Genomic DNA, 8,609 nt, shown 5'->3' on the forward strand with positions numbered 1-8,609 from the left:
GGGGGGGGGCTGTATGGGATGCTGGGGGGGCTGTATGGGATTTGGGGGGGGGCTACAGGGGGGCTGGGGGTCTCTGTGGGGTGCTGGGGGGCTGCAGGGGTGCTGGGGGCAGTTCTGTGGAATTTTGGGGGTGCTGCAGGGGTCTGAGGGGTCTCTGGGGGATGCTGGGGGGGCACAAAGATGCTGAGAGGGGTGTCTATGGGATTTTGGGGGGCGTCTCTGGGATTTTGGGAGTTTTTATGGCGTGCTGGGGGGGCTGCATGGGATTTTGAGAGGGCTGCAGGGGGACTGGGGGGTCTCAATGGGGTGCTGGGGGGGCTTGTAGGGGTACTGGGGGGGGTCTCTACGGGATGCCGGGGGGGCTATATGGGGGGCTAGGGGGAACTGGGGGGTCTACATGGGATACTGGGGGTCTCTATAGGAATTTTGGGGGGGGTCTCTGTCAGATTTGGGGGGTCTCCATGGGATTTTGGGGGGTCTCTATGGGGGTCTCTATGGGGACTGTAGGGGCATTGAGGGGGTCTCTGGGGGATGCTTTAGGGGGGGTTGCAGGGGCTGCTTTTTCGGGGGGCTGCGCCAGATGCTTGGCGGTACCTAGGATTATGCTGGGGGGCTGCTGGGAGGCAATTGGGGTGGGGGGGGCTGTGGGGTCCCCCATTGCCCCCCCCCAGCACCCCACAGCTGGGGTGTGAAGGAGCCCCCCTCAGTCCCAAAAGGAAAGGGAGGCACAATGGATGGACGGACGGATGGACAGATGGGGACATTCTGGGAGTCCCACACCCCCCCATGACCCTATCACCCCCCCCCCCAATAATAAAAAAAAAACTAGCCTCCCCCAGATGGCGACCGAGGTGGACACCATGGAGGTGCCGCAGAACAACAACGGCCCCTGGGAGGGTCCCGACCCTGCGGCCACCGCCAAGCTCTTCGAGTGCTCCCGCATCAAAGCCTTGGCTGGTGGGACCCTGCCCGGCACCCATGGGTGCTCCTGGGGGGTTGGTGGGATTGGGCAGGGTCTGATGGGTTATTTGTGTCGTGTCCCCCCCCCCCCTCCCGGGGTAGACGAGCGGGACGCGGTGCAGAAGAAGACCTTCACCAAGTGGGTCAACGCACACCTCGCTCGCGCCTCGTGCCGCGTTGGGGACCTCTACGCCGACCTCCGCGACGGCTACGTCCTCACCCGCCTCCTTGAGGTGCTCTCTGGGGAGCAGCTGGTGAGAAACGCCCCCCCCCGGCACCCCCCTGCCCCAAAAAGTCACCCCCAACTCTTCCCATCCATCCATCGCCCCAAGACCCAAGCGGGGGGTTCCAATCATCTCCGTAGGGATCTTGGTGGAGCCTTAGCAGTTTTTTGGGGGGAGATTTGGGGTGTAGAGGGGCTGTGACCCCCCTCTTTCATTTTTGGGGTGTCAGCCCAAGCCGACGCGGGGCCGGATGCGGATCCACTCGCTGGAGAACGTGGACAAGGCGCTGCAGTTCCTCAAGGAGCAGCGCGTGCACCTGGAGAACGTGGGCTCGCATGACATCGTGGATGGCAACCACCGCCTGACCCTCGGCCTCATCTGGACCATCATCCTCCGCTTCCAGGTGGGCCGGCCGGGGGAGGGGTCCCCCAGATTTGGGGACGGGGTCCCCAGCCGCAGTGGCAGTGCCCCATCGGCTTCATCCAGATCCAGGTGATCAAGATCAAGACTGAGGACAACCGTGAGACGCGCTCGGCCAAGGACGCACTGCTGCTCTGGTGCCAAATGAAGACAGCAGGGTGAGTGGTGGCACCGTCCCCATGCCAGGATGGGTCCTCCCCCTCTCCCTCCCCCCAAAAAAGGGGTGACCCTCCCCTTTATTCCCGCAGGTACCCCGAGGTGAACATCCAGAACTTCACCACCAGCTGGAGGGACGGGCTGGCCTTCAACGCGCTCATCCACAAGCACAGGTTGGCCATGGGGGCTCCTCCGTGTTTTTTTTTTTTTTTTTTTTTTGAGGGGGGGGACACCCCAAAATTGGGCTCCACGTGGCTGTCTCCTGATTGCAGACCGGATCTCATCGACTTCCACAAGCTGACCAAGTCCAACGCTACCTACAACCTGCAGCAAGCCTTCAACACGGCCGAGCAGCAGCTGGGGCTCAGCAAGCTGCTGGACCCCGAGGGTAGGGACGGGATGGGACAGGATATTCTTGTGTCCCTGCTTTTCCTGGGGGATTCTGTCTGTGTCCATCCACCCATCTGTCCACCCATCCATCTAGCCATCTCTTCATCCATCCATCTACGTATCTGTCCATCCACCTGTTCATCTATTTGCCCATCCATCTGCCCCATCTGTCTACCCATCATCCATCCTCACATCTGTCCATCTGTCCATCCAACGACCCAGCTGTCCATCTGTCTATCCATTTATCCATCCCTTCATCCATCCATCCGTCCACCCATTTGTCCATCTGTCTATCCATCATCCATCCATCTATCCATCTACTGGTCCATCTGTCCGTCCATCCATCCGTGTATCCATCTCTTCATCCATCCATCCACACATCCATCTGTCTGTCCACCCATCCGTCCATCCATCCACCCATCTAGCCATCCGCCTGTCCATCCATCCGTCTGTCCGTGCGGGGTGCAAGGTCTTCTCCACCCACCCACCCCAATCTCATTTAATCCATCCTCCTCACCCTATCGCTTGCTCCTGGTTAATTGCTCCAGGCTTCGTTTGCTGCCCCCGAGGATTTCTTCAACCCAGGGATGGTGGCAAGGGGGGAGGGCATTTTGGGGGCAGGGGGGCTCAGGGACAGACGCTTCGCTGCCTGGCAGATGTCAACATGGAGGACCCCGATGAGAAGTCCATCATCACCTACGTGGTCTCCTTCTACCACTACTTCTCCAAGATGAAGGCACTGGCCGTGGAGGGGAAGCGCATCGGGAAGGTGGGTGTTGGGGTGCCCCTGCATCACTCCGTGGGGTGCTGGACCCCCAACCCCACAGGGAGCCCCTTCCTGTGCTCCATGGGGGGCTCCGTCTGTGGCTCCGTGAGGTGCCCCAGCCCAACGGGGCTGGCTGGTGTCCTGCGGGATGCACCCCAAACCTTGCACGGTTCCTTGAAGGGCTGCAGGATGCACCCCTGCACCACATGTGGTGGCTTGAGGGCCACAGGTGCACCACTGCACCACGCGCGGTTGCTTCAGGGTTGCCTGATGGCATCCTCGCACCATGCACGGTTGCTCAAGGGGCTGCCAGATGCACCCCCAAACTGTGCGTAGTTGCTTGAGGAGTTGCAAAATGCGCCCCTGCACCATGTGGTTTTTTGAGTGCCGATGGTGCACCCTCGCACCATGCACGGTTGCTTCAGGATTGCAATATGCATCCTTGCACCGTGCCTCGGGGGGTCTGCGGGAAGCCCCCCAAGCCGTGCACACCCCCGTGCCCAGGTGCTGGATCAGGCCATGGAGATCGAGGCCATCATTGAGCGGTACGAGGCGCTGGCGGCCGAGCTGCTGGCCTGGGTGCAGCACACCGTCACCATCATCAGCAACCAGAAGTTCGCCAACTCCCTCACCGGGGTGCAGCAGCAGCTCCAGGCCTTCACCGCCTTCTGCACCCTGGAGAAACCCGTCAAGTGAGGGTCCTGGGAAGGGGGCGAGGGTGGGGGGGACAAGGTCAGGGGCCACATTCTGACCTCCCGCTGCCCACCTTGTGAAAGGTTCCAGGAGAAGGGGAACCTGGAGGTGCTGCTCTTCACCATCCAGAGCAAGCTGCGGGCCACCAACCGCAAGCTCTATGTCCCCAGCGAGGGCAAGAGCATCTCTGACATCAACAAGGTGCTGGTGGGACGGGGGCGAGGTGTCCCCGTGGGGGACCCTCAGGGCGAAACCCTATTGTGACCCCTCCCACTCGTAGGCTTGGAGCTGCCTGGAGAAGGCAGAACACGAGCGGGAGGTGTCGCTGCGCAACGAGCTGATCCGGCAGGAGAAGCTGGAGCTGCTGGCCCAACGCTTCGACCACAAGGCGGCCATGCGGGAGACGTGGCTGAATGAGAACCAGCGGCTGGTGTCGCAGGTAGGGGGGCTCGACGGGGACCCCCCCCACAGCGGGAAAAAGAGGGGGAGGGACACGTGGTTCTGGATGCTGGGTGGGGTTGGGGTTCTTGGGGAGAAGAGTGGGGCTGGCGTCGGTGGGTTCCTGGTGGGCACCCCGAGGGCCAAGGTCATGCCAAGGGTTGGTGATGGCTAATCATAGATTGATTCTGGTTGGAGAAGACCTCAATGGCCAAGTCCAACCATCAACCAGTGTTCCCAGCCTAGTGGGACGTCCCTATGGGGTCCTGCTCTTCAGTGCAAGGGGCCAAGGTCATCCCAAGGGTTGGTGATGCCCAAGGGTAGGTTCATTTTGGTTGGAGAAGACCTCAATGGCCAAGTCTAACCATCAACCAGTGCTCCCAGCTTGGTGGGACGTCCCCACGGGGTCCAGCTCTCATAGGTGGGTGCCCCACCTTCCTTACAACATCTCCCCCCACCCCAGGACAACTTCGGCTACGACCTGCCGGCGGTGGAGGCGGCCATGAAGAAGCATGAAGCCATCGAGGCTGACATCTCCTCCTACCAGGAGCGCATCCAGGTGGTGGTGGAGCTGGCCCTGGAGATGGAGTCTGAGGGCTACTATGACACCAAGCGCATCAGCGCGCAGAAGGACAACATCCTGCGGCAGTGGGGGCTGCTGACAGAGCTGGTCCGCGCCCGCCGTGCCCGCCTCGAGCAGAACTTGGCCCTGCAGAAGATCTTCCAGGAGATGGTCTACATGATTGACTGGATGGAGGAGATGCAGGTAGATCCGGGGGACACCGGGCATCCCCGAGGAGGACGCGAGCTCTGGACCCCATTGGCTTCTCCCCCCATTCCCCAGGTGCTGCTGGTCTCTAAGGACTTGGGGAAGCACCTGCTGGAGGTGGAGGACCTGCTGCAGAAGCATGGGCTGCTGGAGGCCGACATCTCTGCCCAGACCGAGCGGGTGCAGGCGCTCAATGCCGCTGCACTCAAGTTCTCAGAGCTGGAGGGTAACAGGGACCATCAGGGTGGGGGCCACTGGGTTGGATGCCACCAGGTTGGGTGCTACCAGGTCGGTTGCCAACAAGTTAGGTGCCACCACACTGGTTGCCCCCAGGTTGGGTTCCACCAGGTTGGGTGCCACCAGAGGGGCTGAGCACGGGGTTCAGGACCTTCCTTGCTAAGTCATCTTCTCCTGCCCCAGGCTACCAGCCCTGCGACCCTCAGATCATCTGCAACCGGGTGAACCACGTCCAGACGTGCCTGGAGGAGCTGGGGGAGATGGCAGCCAAGAGGCGCAAGGAGCTGGAGGACTCGTGCCAGCTCTGGGCCTTCTTCCAGGAGATGGAAGAGGCCGAGGCTTGGATCCGGGAGAAGGAGCAGATCCTGGCTGCCAAGACGTGTGGCCGGGACCTGAGCAGCGTGCTGACGCTGACCACCAAGCACAAGAGCATGCTGGGCGAGCTGGGCAGCCGGCGGGCACTGCTGCACCAGACCATGAAGCGGGGTGAGCAGATCCTGGCCAAGAAGAGGTTCAGCCCCAGCGGGATCCAGGAGAAGATCCGAGAAGTCCGCCTGCGCTGGAAGAAGCTGGAGGAGGTGATGGGGCTGCACCAGCAGCGACTGCAGGAGGCCCTCAACTTCTTCCAGTTCAGTGCTGAGACAGACGACCTGGTGGCCTGGCTGCAGGACACCTACCGAATCGTCTCTAGCGATGACTTTGGCCACGACGACTACTCCACCCAAGCACTGCTGCGGAAGCACCGGGCAGTGGTGGAGGAGGTGGAGAAGCACCAGGCGGCCGTGGTGGCCCTCCGTAAGCAGCTGGCACTGCTGGCACCTGAGCACCGCCAAGGGGTGGATGTGCAGATCCGCGTGGTGGAGGTGGAGCAGCTCTATGGGGAGGTGGCTGAGGTGGCCGTGCTGCGGCAGCAGTGGCTGCAGGACGCCCTGGCCGTCTACCGCATGTTCAGCGAGGTGCACGCCTGCGAGGTCTGGGTGGATGAGAAGGAGCAGTGGTTGGAGAGGATGGAGGTGCCAGAGGAGCTGGATGAGGTCGAGGTGGTGCAGCACAGGTGCGGGGTGGTGGGGTCTGGGCGCCCGGTGGCCGCTGTGCCTCGGGGACACTGATGTCCCCATCCTGCTCGGGGCAGGTTTGAGAGCCTGGACCAGGAGATGAACAGCGTGATGGGCCGCATCCTGGACGTCAACCAGGTGGTGCAGCAGCTGGTGGAAGGAGGCCACCCCAGCTCAGAGGAGGTCCGCGCCTGCCAGGACCACCTCAACAGCAGGTATTGGTGTGGGGAGGGGACAGCTCGATGGTGCATGGGGCTGAGCCCACCACAAGGTTTGGTGATGGCCAAGGGTAGATTGATTTTGGTTGGAGAAAAGCTCACTGGTCAAGTCCAACCATCAGCCATTGTTCCCAGCCTGGTGGGATGTCCCCATGGGGGCCTGCTCTCTGGTGCAATGCACCAAGTCCATCCCAGTGTTTGGTGATGTCCAATGATGGATTGAATTGGGTTGGAGAAGACCCCAATGGTCAAGTCCAACCATTAACCGGTGCTCCCAGCTTGGTGGTATATCCCCATGGGATCCTGCCCTCCAATTCAACAACTAAGCCCATTGCAAGGTTGGCGATGGCCAAGTCTAGATTGATTTGGGTTGGAGAAGACCTCAATGGCCAAGCCCAACCATCAACCAGTACCCCCAGCCTGGTGGGACATCCCCATGGGGTCCAACTCTCCAACGCAATGCACCAAGCTCACCACAAGGGTTGTCCATGCCCAGTGATAAATTAATTTTGGTTGGAGAAGACCTTCTAGATCATCAGATCCAACCACCAACCAGTGCTTCCAGCCTGGTGGGATGTCCCCATGGGATCATGCCCTCCAACATAATGCACCAAGCCCAATGGAAGGGTTGGCCATGCTGAGGCCGGACCTCCTCGTGGAGGCAGAGCCTCCGCAGGGCTCCATCCCCTGCTTGTCCCTATCCCCAGGTGGAACCGGGTGGTGGAGCTGGTGGAGCACAAGAAGGGGCAGCTCAGCTCGGTGCTGAAGATCCAGAACTACCTGCTGGAGTGCGCCGAGATGAAGGCGCAGGTGCGGGAGAAACGCAAAGCCATCGAGGCCACGCAGTCTGGCGGCGGTGACCTGGGCGGCGTGCTGGCTTTGCAGCGGCGCCTCTCCACCATGGAGGCCGCGCTGGTGGTGCTGGAGCCCAGGCTGGTGGAGCTGCAGCGTGAGGGCGAAGCCTTGGCCGCAGCCCACCCGGGGCAGGCCATGGAGGTCCTGCTGCCCTTCGAGGAGATCAGCGAGGAGTGGGAGGCCCTGAAGCGGGCGCTGCAGGGCTGCGAGGACTCGCTCAGCGTCGCCGGGCGCTTGCAGCAGTTCATCCAAGACCTGGACAACTTCTTGGGGTGGTTGGTGAAGACCCAAGCAGCGGTGGCCAACGAGGAGGTGCCGGGCAGCTTGGCCGAGGCAGAGAGGCTGCTGAACCAACACGCGGCCCTCAAGGAGGAGATCAATGGCTACGAGGAGGACTACACCAAGATCCAGGCGGCCAGTGACCTCCTGGCGCTGGAGGAGGCCGAGGTCCCCTACCTCTCGCTCCAGCAGTGGCTGCAGAAGCTGGATGCGGGCTGGGGGAAGCTGCTGCAGAGCTGGGAGGCTCGCCGGGAGGTGCTGGTGCAGGCGCACGTCTTCCACCTTTTCCTCCGTGACGTCAAGCAGTGCGAGGCCAGCCTGTACAACCAGGTTGGCCTCACCTCCTTGGAGACATCGCGGCCCCAAAGTGGGGGAGAGGATGGGAGGGGAAGGGCTTGGCAGCCTCCGTGGGGAAGGCTGGGAGGAGGACTTCGTGGCCTCCATGAAGAAGGCTAGGAAGAGATGGACTTGGTGGCCTCCATGGGGAAGGCTGGGAGGAAAGGGGCTTGGTGGCCTCCATGAGGAGGCTGGAGTGGCCCCGCAGGTGGCACCAGGCCGTCTCCTACCCCCCCCCCAGGAGTCCACGCTGGCCCACGCTGAGCTCCCCGACACGGTGGAGGCTGTGGCCAACGCCATCAAGAAGCACCGGGACTTCACCACCTCCATGGAGCTTGGCCTCCACAAGGTCCAGCTGGCCCTCCAGGCTGGCGAGAGCCTCCAGCGCCAGGGCAACCTCTACAGCGCCCGCGTGGCGGAGGCCATGGACTCCCTCCGCACCAAGTAGGCGCCCCCCCCTCGGTGACAACGACCCTCCCTCCCCCCCCCACTGATGGGTGCATCCCGGTGGACCTCCACCACCCCGTGCCTCAGTTTCCCTTTGGGTCACAGCGGCATTTTGGGGGAATGATGGAAGTGGGGGGGGGGGGGGGGTGTGGGGGGGGGGGGGGGGGGGTCTGGGGGTTTAAAGGAGGGGTGGGGGGGGTTGATGCGAGCCCCCCCCAGGAGCCATCGCAACGCCGAACTGGCGCAGGAGTGGATGCAGCGCCTGCAGGACCACCTGGAGCTGCAGCAGTTCCTGCAGGACTGCCATGAGGTAGGGGCTGAGACCCCCCCCCCGAAAATACAAGTCTACACTGGGGGGGGGGGGGG

The 8,609-nt window shown here is 62.4% G+C and overlaps 1 protein-coding gene across 1 annotated transcript in view; it reads left to right on the forward strand.

Moving 5' to 3' along the window:
- Positions 1 to 800: 800 nt before the first annotated feature.
- The window catches only part of SPTBN4 (spectrin beta, non-erythrocytic 4), a gene marked incomplete at its 3' end in the record, with an annotated part of 9,170 nt that continues 1,361 nt past the window's right edge, over positions 801 to 8,609 (forward strand). Inside the window, exons 1-17 of the mRNA XM_035314353.1 lie at positions 801 to 957; positions 1,063 to 1,214; positions 1,414 to 1,587; positions 1,671 to 1,762; positions 1,853 to 1,933; positions 2,033 to 2,148; positions 2,807 to 2,919; positions 3,421 to 3,608; positions 3,693 to 3,810; positions 3,890 to 4,048; positions 4,511 to 4,813; positions 4,892 to 5,042; positions 5,237 to 6,107; positions 6,186 to 6,323; positions 7,034 to 7,790; positions 8,038 to 8,240; positions 8,463 to 8,553. Of these exons, the coding sequence (XP_035170244.1) occupies positions 840 to 957; positions 1,063 to 1,214; positions 1,414 to 1,587; positions 1,671 to 1,762; positions 1,853 to 1,933; positions 2,033 to 2,148; positions 2,807 to 2,919; positions 3,421 to 3,608; positions 3,693 to 3,810; positions 3,890 to 4,048; positions 4,511 to 4,813; positions 4,892 to 5,042; positions 5,237 to 6,107; positions 6,186 to 6,323; positions 7,034 to 7,790; positions 8,038 to 8,240; positions 8,463 to 8,553 (3,825 nt within the window). The remainder of the gene's footprint in view (positions 958 to 1,062; positions 1,215 to 1,413; positions 1,588 to 1,670; positions 1,763 to 1,852; positions 1,934 to 2,032; positions 2,149 to 2,806; positions 2,920 to 3,420; positions 3,609 to 3,692; positions 3,811 to 3,889; positions 4,049 to 4,510; positions 4,814 to 4,891; positions 5,043 to 5,236; positions 6,108 to 6,185; positions 6,324 to 7,033; positions 7,791 to 8,037; positions 8,241 to 8,462; positions 8,554 to 8,609) is intronic.

Source organism: Oxyura jamaicensis, unplaced genomic scaffold, assembly GCF_011077185.1.
Source record: "Oxyura jamaicensis isolate SHBP4307 breed ruddy duck unplaced genomic scaffold, BPBGC_Ojam_1.0 oxyUn_random_OJ72051, whole genome shotgun sequence".
NCBI classification, from domain to species: Eukaryota; Metazoa; Chordata; class Aves; order Anseriformes; family Anatidae; genus Oxyura; species Oxyura jamaicensis.